A 19101-nucleotide genomic window follows, 5' to 3' on the forward strand; every position below is an offset into this window, starting at 1 on the left:
TTAATACAGATCCATTGGAATTGGGCATGATAACACAATGGTAAATGTGCTTTTAAACTTCGAACTTAATCTTTTATTTTTTATTTTTATTTTATTTATTTATTTATTTTGGGACAGAGCCTCAAATTGTTGCCCTTGGTAGAGTGTCATGGTGTCACAGCTCACAGCAACCTCCAACTCCTGGGCTTAAGCGATTATCTTGCCTCAGCCTCCTGAGTAGCTGGGACTACAGGCTCCCACCACAAAACCTGGCTAATTTTTTTTTTTTTTTTTTTTGGTTGCTGTTGTCTGGCGTCGGGCTTGAACCTGCCACCCTCAGTATATGGGGCTGGCACTCTACCCACTGAACCACAGGCCCCACCCTAAACTTCATCTTTTATAAAAATTACTATCTGTTGTAAAGGATCGTGTTTGGCTTCTAATTTCTTGTCTACTTTTTCTTGCATTGATAATGCCAAAGAAGTGTATTGAGCCAATGTATTTACATATTGGATTGTGCGTATAGACTGCGTGAGCGCCAAAGCTAAAGAAACAGCACTCGCTATGATGACAGTTAATGCTGCAATACCTGCTAACACTTTTTTTATGAGTAATACCATGATGTAAATGCTTATTAAGTTCAATTAAGGTTTGTAAACCTGAATCATCAGACCATGGTTGAGTTAAATTTACAGGCGACATAACAAAAGAAGGTTGTTTAATTATAGTAATAGCATGAAAAGGATCAATATGACTAACACAATTGGATAAGTTACATTTTATACAATTTATAATAAAACTATGGTTAATTTTTGTTATAGAGATGTTATCAATTAACAAGAGTCTTGGAGGTGGGATACAGGCCATAATATAGTGTAAAGTGCTGGAATTATTTTGCATTACTTCGTTTGTAGGCTTCAGGACTTCTACTGGTTGAAGGGCTGCTGAAAGGCACCAAAGTGAGTAGGGCGCCTTTATTTTTTATTATTTTTTTTTTATTTTGCAGTTTTTGTCTGGGGCTGGGTTTGAGCCCACCACCTCCAGTATATGGTATATGGGGCTGGCGCCCTACTCCTTTGAGCCACAGGTGCTGACCCCCCCACTTTTTTTTTTTGAGACAGAGTTTCAAGCTTGTCACCCTGAGCAGAGTGCCATGCCATCACACTCACAGCAACCTCAAACTCTTAGGTTTAAGAGATTCTCTTGCTGGGCGGTGCCTGTGGCTCAGTGAGTAGAGCACCGTCCCCATATACCGAAGGTGGCGTGTTCAAACCCTGCCCCCGCCAAACTGCAACAACAACAAAAAGATAGCTGGGCATTGTGGTGGGCGCCTGTATTTCGCAGCTACTCCAGAGGCTGAGGCAAGAGAATCGCCTAAGCCCAAGAGCTGGAGGTTGCTATGAGCTGTGACGCCTTGGCACTCTACCGAGGGCGATGAAGTGAGACTCTGCCTCTAAAAAAAAAAACAGATTCTCTTGCCCCAGCCTCCCAAGTAGCTGGGACTACAGGTGCCTACCACAACACACGGCTGTTTTTTGGTTGTAGTTGTCATTGTTTGGCAGGCCTGGGCCAGATTAGAACACGCCAGCTTTTGTGAATGTGACTGGCACCCAAGCCACTGAGCTACAGGCGCAGAGCCCAGGATATTTTTAAGTAGAACTGGCTTTTTCCCCTGAGAGTGCATGACAATAAAGAGTACAGTAACTCGGGCGGCGCCTTGGCTCAGTGAGTAGGGCACCGGCCCCATATACCGAGGGTGGCGGGTTCAAACCCAGCCCCAGCCAAACTGCAACAGAAAAATAGCCGGGCGTTGTGGCGCGCGCCTGTAGTCCCAGCTGCTCGGGAGGCTGAGGCAAGAGAATCACGTAAGCCCAAGAGCTTGAGGTTGCTGTGAGCCGTGTGACGCCACAGCACTCTACCAAGGGCAGTAAAGTGAGACTCTGTCTCTACAAAAAAAAAGAGTACAGTAACTCATAGCACAGTTTGATTTGTGCTAAGGGACCAGCACAATTGTATTTGCACAGAGGCACCCACTGTTGCATCTGCACCATAAGTCATGTTAAATGTTAAAATGTTAAAATGATGAAAAGGGCAAATGATGTCTTTTCTTTTTTTTTTTTTTTGTAGAGACAGTCTCACTTTACTGCCCTCGGTAGAGTGCCGTGGCGTCACACGGCTCACAGCAACCTCCAGCTCTTGGGCTTATGTGATTCTCTTGCCTCAGCCTCCCGAGCAGCTGGGACTACAGGTGCCTGCCACAATGCCCGGCTATTTTTTTGTTGTTGCAGTTTGGCCGGGGCTGGGTTTGAACCCGCCACCCTCGGCATATGGGGCCGGCGCCCTACTCACTGAGCCACAGGTGCCGCCCCGCAAATAATGTCTTTTCTTTTTTTTTTTTTTTTTTTGTGAGACAGAGCCTCAAGCTGTCACCCTGGGTAGAGTGCTGTGGCATCACAGCTCACAGCAGCCTCCAACTCCTGGGCTCAAGCGATTCTCCTGCCTCCACCTCCCAAGTAGCTGGGCCCTACAGGTGCCTGCCACAACGCCGGGCTATTTTTTGGTTGCAGCCATCATTGTTGTTTGGCGGGCCCAGGCTGGATTTGAACCCGCCAGGTCAAGTGTATGTGGCTGGCGCCTTAGCTGCTTGAGTCACAGGCGCCTAGCCAATAATGTCTTTTTATTATAAGAAAAATTGTTTTTGTTAATTTTGCTTTCAATTTCAGCTGGCTGTCACTCTTCTTAGTTTGAAGTTTTTCTTTTCTTTTTTTTAATTTTTTTTTCCTTTCTTCCTTTAGCGATTCTCTTGCCCTTTGCCTCCCAAGTAGCTGGGATTACAGGCGCCCACCACAACGCCAGGCTTTTTTTTTTTTTTATGGAGGGGTGGGTAGAGACAGGGTTTCACTCTGGCTCACTCCGGCTCATGCTGGTCTCAAACCTCTGAGTTCAGGAAATCCACCTGCCTTGGCCTCCCACAGCACTGGGGCTATAGGCATGAGCCACCACGCCTGGCCAGAAAAATAGTTTTGACCTCCAGGATCCCTGAAAGGGTTTCAGGAACCAGAAGTACTCATGAACCATACTTTTTGAACTTTTTAACTACTGGCTTATGCAGATCGGTAAGCATTTACTTTCCTTAAACATTAATCATAATTATATCTTCACACCAGAGTAAGAAAACAAAAACAAGATTAACAGGGTGCTCACGCCTGTAATCCTAGCACTCTGGAGGCCACGATGGGAGGATCACTTGAGTTCATGAATTCAAGACCATCCTGACCAAGAGTGAAACCCCTGTCTCTACTCAACATAGAAAAATTAGCTGGGCGTTGTGGTGCACACCTGTAGTCCTAGCTACGGGAGGCTGAGGCAGGAGGATTGCTTGAGCCCAGGAATTTGAGGTTGCTGTGAGCTAGGCTGAAAGGTCAAAGCTATGGCATTCTCGCCTGTGCTGAGACTATCTCAAAAAAAAAAGAAATAGGCGGCACCCGTAGCTCAATGGGTAGGGCGCCGGCCACATACACCAAGGCTGGCACGTTCGAACCCCTCCAGGGCCAGCTAAAAAACACTGAAAACTGCAACAACAAAAAATAGCTGGGTGCTGTGGCAGGCACCTATAGTCTCAGCTACTTGGGAGGCTGTGGCAAGAGGATCCCTTAAGCCCAAGAGTTAGAGGTTGCTGAGAGCTGTGATGCCACAGCACCCTACCCAGGGTGATAGCTTAAGACTCGGTCTCAAAAAATAAAAATAAGAAAAGATGGGCGGCGCCTGTGGCTCAGTGAGCAGGGCGCCGGCCCCATATGCCGAGGGTGGCAGGTTCAAACCCAGCCCCAGCCAAACTGCAACAAAAAAATGGCTGGGTTCAAGCCCAGCCCCGGCCAAACTGCAACCAAAAAATAGCCGGGCGTTGTGGCAGGCGCCTGTAGTCCCAGCTGCTCGGGAGGCTGAGGCAAGAGAATCGCGTAAGCCCAGGAGTTAGAGGTTGCTGTGAGCTGTGTGAGGCCACGGCACTCTACCGGAGGGCGGTACAGTGAGACTCTGTCTCTACAAAAAAAAAAAAAAAAAATGGCCGGGAGTTGTGGCGGGTGCCTGTAGTCCCAGCTACTCGGGAGGCTGAGGCAGGAGAATCGCCTAAGCCCAGGAATTGGAGGTTGCTGTGAGCTGTGTGATGCCACGGCACTCTACCGAGGGCAATAAAGTAAAACTCTGTCTCTACAAAAAAAAATAAATAAATAAATAAAAATAAGAAAAGATTAGCAGGTGTAGTTTGATTTAAAAAAAAAACAAAAAAACTTTGAGGGCGGTGCCTGTGGCTCAAGGAGTAGGGTGCCAGTCCCATATGCCGGAGGTGGTGGGTTCAAACCCAGCCCTGGCCAAAAAAACCACAAAAAAAAAAAAAAAAAAATTTGATGTGTCCTTTTTCATTGTGCCTTCCCAAAGACCTACAAACATCCAGAAAGAGTAATTGCAAATAAGGACTCCCATAATTTGCTTCAAGCAGCAGGTTCACAGGTGAGCATCCTTCTTGCTTCTTGCCTGAAAACCGGGGTGCATTTCTTGTTACTTTGTATCATGTTCCTTAAACTAGATGGATAATAGTATGTTGCACATACTTCCAAAATATTTTTCTGGAGATTGAGAATGAGGACCTGACACTTTCCCCAAGTATCATTTTTTTTTTTTTTTTTTTTTTGAGACACCAGAGTCTCATTATGTCACCCTCGGCAGAGTGCAATAGCATCACAGCTCACAGCAACTTCAAACTCTTGGGCTTAAGAGATTCTTTTGCCTCAGCATCTCACTGAGCCTAATTCTTTTTTTTGTTTGTTTTTTTGTTTGTTTTTGTAGAGACAGAGTCTCACTGTACCACCCTCGGGTAGGGTGCTATGACGTCACACGGCTCACAGCAACCTCCAGCTCTTGGGCTTAGGGGGTTCTCTTGCCTCAGCCTCTCAAGCAGCTGGGACTATAGGCGCCCGCCACAACACCCGGCTATTTTTTTGTTGCAGTTTGGCAGGGGCTGGGTTTGAACCCACCACCCTCGGCATATGTGGCCGGTGCCCTACTCACTGAGCCACAGGCGCCGCCCGCCTCAGCATATCAAGTAGCTAGGACTACAGGTACCTGCCACAAGGCCTGGCTAGTTTTTCTTGTTGTCATTGTTTAGGAAGCCCGAGCTGGGTTGGAACCAGCCAGCCCCATGTATGTGTCCTAGCCGCTGAGCTGCAGGCACCAAGCCTCCTAAAGTATCTTGCCTTAAAGTATCTGTCTTAAAAAAAAAAAAAAAGAAAGAAAAGAAAAAGAAAACCACATATTCAGATGAGACAAAGAAAATAAAATTCTTGTAAGGGACATGAGGTAGAAAGAGAATGAAGAAAAATCAATAAAGGCTGTTTAGTCTTTAAGAAAAAGGTTAAAGAAAACCTTTAAAAACAAAGGTTTTTTTTTTGTTTGTTTGTTTGGCTGGGGCTGGGTTTGAACCTGCCTCCTCTGTTATATGGGGCTGGCGCCCTACTCCTTGAGCCACAGGCACCGCTCTTAATGTTCATGTTATATGAGGTAGAAAGTGACTACCAGATAGTAAACTTGAGGTGTATTTCATATATATTCAAGTACAAGAAGACTTCTAAAGACATTTTACAGGTAGTCTTCCTTGTGTTTAAGTTATAGATACCTGAAAACTTTTGTTCCTTTGCACAAAGATGTCTTTGGTGGACTTGGGAAAAAGGTTGCTAGAAGCAGCAAGGAAAGGCCAAGATGATGAAGTGAGAACATTGATGGCAAATGGAGCCCCATTCACCACAGACTGGGTAAGCTTAGCAGAAAAGTCTTTTAATTATTTCCAGTGTGTGCCTTTACCAACCTTTTTCTTAAAGACTAAACAGCCTTTATTGATTTTTCTTCATTCTCTTTCTACCTCATGTCCCTTACAAGAATTTTATTTTCTTTGTCTCATCTGAATATGTGGTTTTCTTTTTCTTTTCTTTCTTTCTTTTTTTTTTTTTTAAGACAGAGTCTCACTGTTTCACCCTTGGTAGAGTGCTATGGCATCACAGCTCACAGAAACCTCAAACTCTTGGGCTTAACCGATTCTCTTACCTCAGCTTCCCGAGTAGTTGGGACTACAGGCGCCCGCCACAACACCCAGCTAATTTTTGGTTGCGGTTGTCATTGTCGTTTAGCAGGTCCCGACTGGGCTCGGACCCGCCACCTTCGGGAGTGGTCGGCACTCTACTCACTGAGCTATGGGCTCCGAGCCTTCTTTTTCCTTTAGTTTTTTTTTTTTTTTTTTTGAGACAGAGCCTCAAGCTGTCACCCTGGGTAGAGTGCTGTGACATCACAGCTCACAGCAACCTCCAACTCCTGGGCTCAAGCTATTCTCCTGCCTCTGCCTCCCAAGTAGCTGGGACTATAGGTGCCCGCCACAACGCTAGGCTATTTTTCAGTTGCAGCTGTCACTGTTGTTTGGCGGGCCCGGGCTGGATTTGAACCTGCCACCTCAGGTGTATGTGGCTGGCGCATTAGCCACTTGAGCCACAGGTGCCGAGCCTTCTTTTAGTTTTCTAAATTGAAAGAGTCTCCTGTGGATATATAGGTGATAATTGTAAGGTATAATATACTTGTGATTTCCTGTAATGCTTTTTAGAGTGTTTTCTGAAGATTTAATTCTCTCTATATTTGGGTTATAGGCTTCTGTAATTAGCTAAAATTTAAAATCAGTATAATAAGAGTTCTATTTCTAGACTAGTAAACTCCTTTCCTTTTCTTTGGTATATCCTGGTCTGTGAAATAGTACAGCCATTTTGTTTTCTTTATTACTCTTAAAAAACATTAAAAAGGCAGGTGTGTTTTAATGAACCTAGGCAATCAACTTGGAGATCAGAGAATTACAAAAGATGCACAAAAGCCCACAAATTGTGTACTTTCTTAGTGTTCACGAATTTTGTAAACATTGTCTAATTTTAACAATTTTGATGAGTTGAGTGACCTCCATTCTGGGGTTATTAATTCAAAACTTCAGAGGCCAACAGGTTCTTAGCACTTCACAAAAAGGAAGAAAAGGAACCTCATTAGATTAGCCATTTCTATAAATAGACCTAAAAAGAGTAATGTGAATTAAATCCAGTCAGACAGAGAGGTGGAAGATATGAAAAGCAAAAAATAAACAGGCTTTAAAAAAAGAGAAAAACAAAGAAAGGAACACATCTCTGTCCAGAGAGATACTGATAGATAACACCTACAAGATTTACGCAGAGATAATAGCCTTGCTTATTGCTGATGATACGCCATTGCCAAGTTTTTTGTTTTTGTTTTTGAGACAGAGCCTCAAGCTGACATCCTGGGTGGAGTGCTGTGACGTCACAGCTCACAGCAACCTCCAACTCCTGGGATCAAGCGATTCTCCTGCCTCTGTCTCCCAAGTAGCTGGGACTACAGGCATCTGCCACAATGCCTGGCGATTTTTTGATTGCAGCTGACGTTGTTTGACGGGCCCAGACTGGATTCAAACCCACTAGCTCAGGTGTATGTGGCTGGCACCTTAGCCGCTCGAGCCACAGGCGCTGAGCCACTAAGTTTTTTTTTTAAGAGACAGAGTCTCACTCTATTGCCTCGGTAGAGTGCTGTGGTGTCACACAGCTCACAGCAATCTCCAACTCCTGGACTTAAGCAATTCTCTTGCCTCAGCCTCCTGAGTAGCTGGTACCACAGGCGCCCGCCACAATGCCTGGCTAAAAAATTCCTTTTTTTTTGCAGTTTTTGGCCAGGGCCGGATTTTTTTATTTTTTTTTTGCAGTTTTTAGCCAGGGCCGGGTTTGAACCCACCACATCCGATATGTGGGGCTGGCGCCCTACTCCTTGAGACACAGGTGCCACCGACTCGGGGCCAGGTTTGAACCCACCACCTCCAGTATATGGGGCCAGCGCCCTATTCCTTGAGCCACAGGTGCTGCCCCATTGCCAAGTTTTTATTGCCTCTTCATCTCATCAGTTTTTTTGCTCTGCCTACCATGACAAAAACTTTTTTTTTTATTTTTATAGAGACAGAGTCTCACTTTATGGCCCTCGGTAGAGTGCCGTGGCCTCACACAGCTCACAGCAACCTCAACTCCTGGACTCAAGCGATTCTCCTGCCTCAGCCTCCCGAGTAGCTGGGACTACAGGTGCCCGCCACAATGCCCGGCTACATGACAAAAACTTCTACCTGATCAAATTTGTACCCCAAATTCCACATATAACCTTCTAATCTCTACCCTTTTACTATGAATTGTTTGAAAACTACCTACCCCCCCTTTTTTTTAGAGACAGAATCTCACTTTATCAACCCTCAGTAGAGTGCTGTGGTGTCGCAGCTTACAGCAACCGCCAACTCCTGGGCTTAGGCAATTCTCTTGCCTCAGCCTCCCCAGTAGCTGGGACTATAGGCACCCGCCACAACGCCCGGCTATTTTTTGTTGCAGTTTGACCAGGGTCAGGTTCCAACCTGGTATCCTTGGTATATGGGGCCAGCGCCCTACCCAATGAGCCACAGGAGCCACCCGTTTGTTTTTGTTTTTTTTTTTTTGAGATCCAGTCTCACTTTGTCACCCTTGGTAGAATGCTATGGTGTCATAGCTCACAGCAACCTCAAACTCTTGGGCTTAAACGATTCTCTTGCCTCTGCCTCTAAAGTAGCTGGGGCTATAGGCACCTGCCACAACACCCAGTTATTTTTTTTAGGGACTCTTGCTTAGACTGGTCTGGAACCTGTTAGCTCAGGGCATTCCACCAGCCTTGGCCTCCCAGAGTGGTAGGATTACAGGTGTGAGCCACATGCCAGGCCCAGAGTGTTCTTTGTTTGTTTGTTTTTAGAGACAGAGTCTCAAGCTGTCATTCTGGGTAGAGTGCCGTGGCATTACAGCTCACAGCAAACTCTTGGGCTTAAATGATTCTCTTGCCTCAGCCTCCCAAGTAGCTGGCACAACACCCTGCTATTTTTTTGTTGTTGTTGCAGTTGTCATTGTTTTTTTTTTTTTTTTCTTTTGTAGAGACAGAGTCTCACTTTATCGCCCTCGGTAGAGTGTCATGGAGTCACACAGCTCACAGCAACCTCCCACTCCTGGGCTTAGGCGATTCTCCTGCCTCAGCCTCCCGAGTAGCTGGAACTATGGGCGCCCGCCACAACACCCGGCTATTTTTTTGTTGCAGTTTGGCCAGGGCTGGGCTTGAACCCACCACCCTCGGTATATGGGGCCGGCGCCCTACCCACTGAGCCACAGGTGCCGCCTGTCATTGTTGTTTTAGCAAGCTGGGGCCAGGTTCGAACCTGCCAGCCTCAGTGTATGTGGCCGGTGCCCTACCACTGAGCTACAGGCACCACCTCAGAGCGTTCTTTTTCTTTTTTTTTTTTGAGACAGAGTCGAGCTTTGTCACCTTGACAACAGTGTCACAGCATCAGCATAGCTCAGAGCAACCTCAAACTCTGACTCAAGTGATCCTTCTGCCTTAGCTTCCCTAGAGCTGGGAGCACAGGCCAGCACCACCATGCCTGGCTAATTTTTTTTTTACCTTCTTCTAATCCCTGTGTAAAATCATGTCCTTTGTGGAATCTTACCTGATAAATCTACCTGACTTAAAGCCATTATACTTATTTAATTGATGGTATATTTATTTGACCATTAGTTTATTAATTTTTAAATCAGATAATTTCTTTAGACCTGTCTACCAAACCAACTTCTCTCTTTTTTTTTTTTTTTTTTTTGGGAGGAAGAGCACAGGGGTGCCCTTCTTTTTTTATTTTTTTTTGTAGAGACAGAGTCTCACTGTACCACCCTCGGGTAGAGTGCCGTGGCGTCCCACAACTCACAGCAACCTCTAAGTCTTGGGCTTACGCGATTCTCTTGCCTCAGCCTCCCGAGTAGCTGGGACTACAGGCGCCCGCCACAATGCCCGGCTATTTCTTGGTTGCAGTTTGGCCGGGGCTGGGTTTGAACCTGCCACCCTCGGTATATGGGGCCGATGCCCTAACTCACTGAGCCACAGGCGCTGCCCCCAACTTCTCTCTTGAAGGCTAGAATCATAGGCTTCACCTCTTTTTCACTCAGGTCACTCCAGTAATGATCTAGGACTCTGCACACAATGCATAGTCAATGAGTATTATTTTCCTGCAGCTTGGAACATCACCCCTTCACCTTGCAGCTCAGTATGGTCATTATTCCACAACAGAAGTGCTCCTTCGAGCAGGCGTTAGCAGAGATGCCCGGACCAAAGTGGACAGGACGCCCTTGCACATGGCTGCAGCTGACGGACACGCGCACATCGTGGAACTTCTTGTTAGGGTAAAGAATGATGGTGGGACTGTGTTGTAGAAATGACATCCACCTCCTTGTTTTTTTACTTAAATGAGTGGTAGAAAACCAGATTGGGAAGGATTAAGTTTAGGACAGTTTATAGCATGACTCTCAGGAGTCATGACGGATATTAAGAGTTTGTTTTCTAATTTTTTTTTTTTTGAGACAGAGTCTCACTTTGTCGCCCCCAATAGAGTGCTGTGGCATCATAGCTAACAGCAACCTCCAACTTTTCTTTTAGGCTCAAGAGATTCTCTTGCCTCAGCCTCCCCAGTCACTGGGACTATAGGTACCCACCACAATGCCTGGCTACTTTTAAAGACAGGGCCTCAGTCTAGCTCAGGCAATCCACCTGCCTCAGTCTCCCAGAGGGCTGTGATTACAGGCGTGAGCCTTTTTTTTTTTTAGAGACAGAGTCTTCACTTTGTCGCCCTCAGTAGAGTGCTGTACCGTCACAGCTCACAGCAACCTCCAGCTCTTGGGTTAGGCAATTCTCTTGCCTCAGCCTCCTGAATAGCTGGGACTACAGGCACCCGCCACAACACTCAGTTATTTTTTGTTACAGTTTTGGCCGGGCTGAGTTTGAACCCGCCACCCTTGGTATATGGGGCTGGCTCCCTACTCACTGAGCCACAGGCACTGCCTGCACCTGGCCTTTTTTGCTTTGTTTAGCAGGTCCAGCCTGGGTTCAAACCTGTCACCCCCAGTGCATGGGCCGGCGCTCTAACCATTTAGCACAGGCATATAGCCTTTTTTCTAATTTTTTAAAGGCTGAACAGACTTAATTGATTTTTCTTCATTCACTTTCTGCAGGTAATCGTTGCACTTATGCCCTTTTTCTTCACGCAGTTGGCTGTCAGTTAATAAATGTAGCAAAAATCTGTTCTTTTGGCTCGGCGCCTGTGGCTCAAGCAGCTAAGGCGTTAGCCACATACACCTGAGCTGGCAGGTTCAAATCCAGCCCCGGCCCACCAAACAACAATGGTAGCTGCAACCAAAAAATAGCCGGGCGTTGTGGCGGGCGCCTGTCATCCCAGCTACTTGGGAGGCAGAGGCAGGAGAATCTCTTGAGCCCAGGAGTTGGAGGTTGCTATGAGTTGTGACACCATGGCACTCTACCCAGGACAACAGCTTGAGGCTCTGTCTCAAAAAAAAAAAAAAAAAATCTGTTCTTTTCCCGTTCCTCTCCCATCTGTTTCATTTCCCAGTGATGTCCTTAGAGGACCCACTCATTGAAAGTATTATGTCTACCAGCATTTAGAATAATTCGAGGAATGTTTTTCCCTGTGATAGTCCTTAAATGTGACCTAAGGTAAAGTATATGTAATCTGTATACAAAGATTCTGTATTTAATGATGGGATGTTACACTCTGTTGAAAAAGTTGCTTTTCCATGACAGAATGGTGCAGATGTGAATGCCAAGGACATGCTGAAGATGACAGCTTTGCATTGGGCCACAGAGCACCACCATCGGGATGTTGTAGAGCTACTTATCAAATATGGAGCTGATGTCCATGCTTTCAGCAAATTTGATAAATCTGCTTTTGACATAGCCCTGGAAAAAAACAATGCTGAGATTTTGGTCATCCTCCAGGTGTGGTTCTTTTTCTGTTCCCCGGAGTATACTTTATTTGAAATTAAAGATTTTTTTTTTTTTTTGAGACGGAGTCTCACTATGTCGCCCTCAGTAGTGCTGTGGTGTCACAGCTCACAGGAACCTCAAACTCTTGGGCTCAAGCAATTCTTTTGCCTCAGCCTCCCGAGTAGCTGAGACTACAGGCACCCGCCAGAACGCCCGGCTATTTTTTTGTTGCAGTTTGGCTGGGGCTGGGTTTGAACCCGCCATCCTCAGTATATGGGGCCGGCCGGTGCTCTGCCCACTGAGCCACAGGTGCCGCCCTACTATCTTTTTTTAAATTAATTTTTTTTTTGAGACAGAGTCTTACTCTCTCACCCTGGGTTGAGTGCCATGGATGACATCATAGCTTACAGCAATCTCTAACTCTTAGACTCAAGCAATCTTTTTCCCTTAGCCTTCCAAGTAGTTTGGGACTACAGGCATGTGCCACTATGCCTAGCTAGTTTTATATTTTTTTAGTAGAGATGGGATATTACTGTTGTTCAGGCTGGTCTTGAACTCCTGAGCTCAAGCATTCCCCCTTCCTCAGCCTCCCAAGTGCTAGGATTACAGGTGTGCACCACTATGCTCAGCCAATTAGTATTTTTTTTTTTTTTGAAACAAGAGTCTTACTCTGTCACCCCTGGTAGAGTGCTGTGGTGTCACAGCTTACAAAACCTCAAACTCTTGGGTTCAAGCAATTCTTTTGACTCAGCCTCCTGAGTAGCTGGGACTACAGGTGCTTGCCACAACACCCAGCAATTTTTTTTTTTTTTTTTTTTTTTGTGACAGAGACTCAAGCTGTCGCCCTGGATAGAGTGCTGCGGTGTTGTCACAGCTCAATTCAACATCCAACTCTCAGGCTCAAGCAATCCTCTTACATCAGTTTTTTCTATTTTTAGTAGAGATGGAGGTCTCACTTTTCCTCAGGCTGGTCTTGAACTCCTGAGCTCAAGCAATCCACCTGCCTCGGCCTCCCAGAGTGCTAGGATTATAGGCATGAGCCACCGAGCCAGGCCTGCCCAGCTATTTTATTTTATTTTATTTTTTTAGAGATGAGGTCGCACTTTTGCTGGGACTGATCTGGAACTCGTGAGCTCAGGTGATCCACCTACCTCAGCCTAGGAATGAGCCACTGCACCTGGTCTAGTATCTTTAAAAAAAAACAAAACACAATTCTAGGGCAAGGCAGTGGCTCAGCCTGTAAACTTAGAACTCTGGGAAGCCGACGTGGGTGGATCACGGGTTTAAGATCAGCCCGAACAAGAATGAGACCCAGTCTCTAAAAATAGCCGAGTGATGGGCGGCACCTGTGGCTCAGTCGGTAGGGAGCCGACCCCACATACTGAGGGTGGCGGGTTCAAACCCGGCCCCGGCCAAACTGCAACCAAAAAATAGCCGGGCACTGTGGCGGGCGCCTGTAGTCCCAGCTACTCGGGAGGCTGAGGCAAGAGAATTGCTTGAGCCCAGGAGTTGGAGGTTGCTGTGAGCTGTGCGAGGCCACGGCACTCTACCGAGGGCCATAAAGTGAGACTCTGTCTCTAAAAAAAAAAAAAATAAATAAATAAATAAATAAATAAATAAAAATAGCCGAGTGTTGTGGCAGGCGTCTATACTCGCAGCTACTTGGGAGGCTGAAGCAAGAGAATCACTAGAGCCCAGGAATCTGAGGTTGTTGTGAGCTGTGACACTACAGCACTCTACCAAGAGCCACAAAGTGAGACTCTGTCTCAAAAAAAAGAAAAAAGAAAAAGAAAACTATTCTAGCCAGGTACAGTGGCTCATGCCTATAATCCCAGCACTCTGGGAGACTGAGGTGGGTGGATAGCTTGAACTCACAAGTTCTATACCAGCTTGAGCAAAAAATAAGACCATGTGTCTACTAAAAATAGAAAAACTGAGGCAAAGGATCACTTGAGCCCAAGAGTTGGAGGTTCCTGTGAGCTGTGACACCATGGCACTCTACCCAATGTGACATCTGGAGACACTGTCTCAGGCTCGGCACCTGTACTCAGTGATTAGTGCACTGGCCACATACACCGGGTCTGGCAGGTTTGAGCCCAGCCTGCCTACTAAACAACAATGACAACTACAATAAAAAAATAGCCAGGCTTATGGCAGGCGCCTGTAGTCCCAGATGCTTAGGAGGCTGAGGCAACAGAATCACTTAAGCCCAAGAGTTTGAGGTTGCTGTGAGCTGTGACACAACAGCACTCTACTGAGGGCAACAGAGAGACTCTGTCTCAAACAAAAAAAAAATTGCTTCTGAAAGTACAAAATAAGATAAAGATGAGTATCTTTTCACCAAAATTGGGCAAATATCCCTGGAAGTAAAAATGTAGCATATGGAACTAGACTTTAAAACCTGGCATTTAGTTATTTACTTATTATATATTCTCTTAGGAATTTCTTCAATGGCAGAATGGAATAAGTATTTGGATGAAATTCTAGAGAACAATTGTTCCCGTGGGTACTCGGCAGGAATCTCCTGCTAGCACATTGACTTGTAAATAATTGGTCACAAAGTATTAGTACTGGAAATTACTTTGTAGACTATTCAGGCCAACTTTCTTGTTTTTTCAGACAAACAAAACAAGATCCAGAGAGGTTGACTGAATTGTCCAGAAGTTTTTGCAAATGATAAGCTTTTGATTTTCTCAAGTAGAAACAAGTTTGGGAAAGCAACCTAACATATCTGTTTTTAATGGTTATTCATTAAAAAAACAGTAGTCTTAATGAGAACTCAGCTCCCTGGGACATTGTGTGCTGGAACTAGTTCTGCTTGACAGAGCACAGAGGTGGGGGTGGGGGCATGCTATTCAGTAACTATAACTAAAGCTACTCAGTCTTCTGACTTTGAAATAGCCTGTCTTGTTTGGTAGGAAGCAATGCAGAACCAGGTGAATGTGAATCCTGAGAGGGCAGACCCTGTGACTACTCCTGTGACTGTTACTGCTCCCTTCATCATCACATCTGAAGAGGTTGTTAACTTCACTAACTTTGTTTCCTCAGCCAACACGAAAACAACCTCAGGTAATATTCTGACAGCATGACATTTATTTTAGACTTAACAATAAACAGAACAACACATTTTCCTAGAGACAAATGGTCTGACAGCCCCTGTTTTATTAAATTATTCCCCAAACAGAAGATTTACAATAGGTTTTAAAGCTAAGGCACTGATTTTTTTCTGGGGTAAGGAAAGATCATACATAGGGATTATACATGACTATTTACTGTATTAAAAGTAACATATTCTGGGGCTGCGACTGTGGCTCAGGGAGTAGGACACTGGCTCCATATACCGAGGGGGGCAGGTTCAAATCCGGCCCTGGCCAAACTGCAACAACGACAACAAAAACAAAAAAAATAGCCGGGTGTTGTGGCAGATACCTGTAGTCCCAGCTATTCGGGAGGCTGAGGCAAGAGAATCGCCTAAGCCCAAGAGCTGTAAGTTGCTGTAAGTTGTGACGCCACTCTACCAAGTGGCACTCTACCAAGGGCAATTTAAAAAAAAAAATAAAAAAAATAACAAATTCTGGGCTCGGCGCCTGTGACTCAAGTGGCTAAGGCACCAGCCATATACACCTGAGCTGGTGGATTCGAATCCAGCCCAGGCCTGCTAAACAACAATGACAGCTACAACCAAAAAAATAGCCGGGCATTGTAGTGGGTGCCTGTAGTCCCAGATACTTGGGAGGCTGAGGCAAGAGAATCTCTTGAGCCCAGGAGTTGGAGGGCTGTGATGCCACGGCACTCTACCCAGGGTGACAGCTTGAGGCACTATCTCAAAAAAAAAAGTAAGGTATTCTGCAGCTGGATCTATTGTAGGGTTATGCCTGACCCCAAAAAGAAAATATAAGGGTACTTCAATATAGTTCTGCTAAAGGAAATAGTTAAACATTCATAGTATTCATAGTATAAAGCAGTAAGTAAGAAACTAGAATAAGCATAAGTGACTTTTGGAGTGTTAATATAAAAGAGGTAAATGTGATTATTTGAATAAAATATAAAAGTCTTTGTTTGGCCGGGCACGTGGTGACTTATACCTGTAATCCTAACACTTGGGAGGCCGAGGCAGGTGGATTGCCTGAGCTTACTGGATCAAGACTAGCCTGAGCCAGAGTGAGACCCCCCATCTCTAAAAATAGGTACTTGGGAGGCTGAGGCAAGAGAATCACTTTAGCACAGGAGTTTGAGGTTGCTATGAGCTGTGACACCACGGCACTCTACTGAGGGCAACAAAAAAAGACTCTGTCTCAAAAAAACAAAAATAAGTCTTTATTTATTCTTAAGAGCATATATAAAAATAAAATAGCTTAGGCTCAGTGCCGGTAGCTTAAGCGTCTAAGGCGCCAGCCACATACACCTGAGCTGGTGGGTTCAAATGCAGCCTGGGCTGTCAAACAACAATGACGGCTGCAACCAAAAAAAAATATCCAGGTATTGTAGTGGGCGCCTGTAGTCCTAGCTACTTGGGAGGCTGAGGCAAGAGAATCGCATAAGCCCAGGAGTTGGAGGTTTGAGTGCCACAGCACTCTACCCAGAGTGACAGCTTGAGGCTCTGTCTAAAAAAAAAAAATAAGAAGAAGAAGATAAAATAAAATAGCTTAGAGAAGTACCTGGTATTATATTTTAAGACCTGTACGGTGTTATTTCGAGTATTGCTTGAGCCTTGGAGCTCCAGACTACAGTGAGCTAAGATCGCACCACTGTATTCTAGCCTGGGTGACAGAGGGGGAGATCCTGTCTCTAAAAACAAAAACAAGGCAGTGCCTGTAGCTCAGTTGGCAGGGTGCTGGCCACATACACTGAGGCTGGCGGGTTCAAACCTACTCTGGGCCAGCTAAAAAACAACAATGACAACTACAACAAAAAAATAGCTGGGGGTTGTGGCAGGCACCTGTAGTCCCAGTTACTTGGGAGGCTGAGGCAAGAGAATCGCTTAAGCCCAAGAGTTTGAGGTTGCTGTGAGCTGTGATGCCAGAGCACTCTACTGAGGTAGACAAAGTAAGACTGTCTCAAAAACAAACAAACAAAAAACACACACAGAAACAAAAAACCTATATGTTAAGGGAACAAATGAGTTTATTTTCAACATCTCTTTTTATTAGTAATTACAATGGAACAATTTGTGTCCTCATTTCAATAAAAATTGACACATTGTTTCTTTTTCTGTTTATGACTTTCATTTGAAAATAAACAACTGGCACACACCTGTAGTCTCAACTACCTGGGAGGCCAAAGCAGGAGGATCGCTTGAGCCCAGGAATTTGAGGTTGCTAATGAGCTATGACACCATATCACTCTAGCCCGGCACACCAGAGTCAGACTGTCTAAAAAAAAAAAAAAAAAATAGCTGATCACTGTGGGGGGCGCCTGTAGTCCCAGCTACTCAGGAGGCTGAGGCAAGAGGATTGCTGCGACCCAGGAGTGTGAAGTTGTTGTGAGCTGCCATGCCACAGCAGTCCACCCAGAGTGACATTTTGAGACTCTGTCTCAAATAAATAAATAAATAAATAAATATAACCCACTGTATTCCTAATTAAAATTGTACAATATCAAAGGAAAGATCTTTTTTTTTTTTTTTTGAGCCTCAAGTTGTTGCCCTGGGTAGAGTGCTATGGCGTCACCGCTCATAGCAACCTCTTGCCTCAGCCTCCCAAGTAGCTGGGACTACAGGCCACCAGCCACAACCCTTGGCTATTTCTTGGTTGTAGTGGTCATTGGTTTGGCAGGCCTAGGCTGGATTCAAACCTGCCAGCTCTGGTGTATGTGGCTGGTGCCTTAACCACTTGAGCTACAGGTGCTGAGCCAAAGGAAACATCTTTAATGAGATATTGAGAGGCAGTGTGCTAAAAGAAAAGAAGCAATGCACATAATATATACAGAATTTTGGAATTAGAATTGTATTTATATATTCATTGATTATTAGCTTCTTGACTTTGAGAAAATTACTTAGTGCTCTAAGCCTTGTTTATACATGTCTGTAAAACTGAGATATAATAATATCTACTTTATGAGGTTGTTGTGAAACTCTGAGATTTTGTATTTCAGGATCCATTTTATAGCAGGGCTTCAATAATAGATATTAAATGAAAATATAATTCCTGGGGCAGTGCCTATAGCTCAAAGGAGTAGGGCGCCGGCCTCATACACCAGAGGTGGGTTCAAACCCAGCCCAGGCCAAAAAGAAATACACAGATTAAAAAATAATAATAATAAAAAAAGATGGGTGGTGCCTGTGGCTCAGTGAGTAGGGTGCTGGCCCCATACACCAAGGGTGGCGGGTTCAAACCCAGCCCCGGCCGAACTGCAACAAAAAAAATAGCCGGGTGTTGTGGCGGGCGCCTGTAGTTCCAGCTGCTCAGGAGGCTGAGGCAGGAGAATCGCGGAAGCGCAAGAGCTGGAGGTTGCTGTGAGTCCTGTGACGTCATGGCACTCTACCGAGGGCGGTAAAGTGAAACTCTGTCTCTACAAAAAAAAAAAAAAAATATATATATATATATATATATATATAAAATTCCTCAGAGGTTGACTATATCATGCCCACAAGGGGGCAGTAGTAGTCTTCTTTTTATAGGCTATCAACAATCATTTCGATTCATTTTGCTTTCAGTTGGATTTTAAAAATTTACTTTAGGGCCTGGAGAGGTGGCTCGTGCCAGTAATCCTAGCACTCTGCAAGGGTGAGGCAGATCAGGAGTTGGACACAAGCTTAAGCAAAGCAAGCTTGAGTTGAAGATTCTAGTAGAGTCTCCGTCTCTACTAGAAATAGAAAAATAGCCAGGGGTGGACAAGCACCTATAATCCCAGCGACTTGGAAGGTTGAGGCAAGGGGATTGCTTAAGCCCGAGAGTTTGAGGTTGCTGTGAGCTAGGCTGATGCCATGGCATTCTAGCCCCAGCAACAGAGTAGGACTCTGTCTCAAAAAGAAAAAAAAGTAGCTTAAATGTATATACACACACACATAATCATAACATTTACAGTCTTTTGGATTTATAGTGGTTTGAGTCACACTGATTAAAGCAAGTGATTTCTTTTTGTTTTTTTTTTTTTTTAGAGACAGAGTCTCACTTTATGGCCCTCAGTAGAGTGCCGTGGCCTCACACAGCTCACAGCAACCTCCAATTCCTGGGCTTAAGCGATTCTCTTGCCTCAGCTTCCCGAGCAGCTGGG

At 45.1% G+C, this 19101-nt stretch overlaps 2 protein-coding genes across 13 annotated transcripts in view; one reads left to right on the top strand and one right to left on the bottom strand.

The window, feature by feature from the left end:
* Window positions 1–19101, bottom strand: part of SEMA6C (semaphorin 6C) — a 314549-nt gene that overhangs the window by 233624 nt on the left and 61824 nt on the right. The gene's annotated exons all lie outside the window — the stretch shown is intronic.
* The window catches only part of GABPB2 (GA binding protein transcription factor subunit beta 2), a 59360-nt gene that overhangs the window by 12042 nt on the left and 28217 nt on the right, over window positions 1–19101 (top strand). For all 3 annotated transcript variants that reach the window (XM_053590758.1, XM_053590760.1, XM_053590759.1), the window contains 4 exons: window positions 5641–5786; window positions 10125–10292; window positions 11704–11898; window positions 14805–14955. In XM_053590758.1, coding sequence (XP_053446733.1) covers window positions 5679–5786; window positions 10125–10292; window positions 11704–11898; window positions 14805–14955 — 622 coding nt within the window. In that variant the 5' untranslated portion in view covers window positions 5641–5678. The remainder of the gene's footprint in view (window positions 1–5640; window positions 5787–10124; window positions 10293–11703; window positions 11899–14804; window positions 14956–19101) is intronic.

The sequence above is a fragment of the Nycticebus coucang genome, chromosome 5, assembly GCF_027406575.1.
Source record: "Nycticebus coucang isolate mNycCou1 chromosome 5, mNycCou1.pri, whole genome shotgun sequence".
In the NCBI taxonomy this organism is placed as follows: Eukaryota; Metazoa; Chordata; class Mammalia; order Primates; family Lorisidae; genus Nycticebus; species Nycticebus coucang.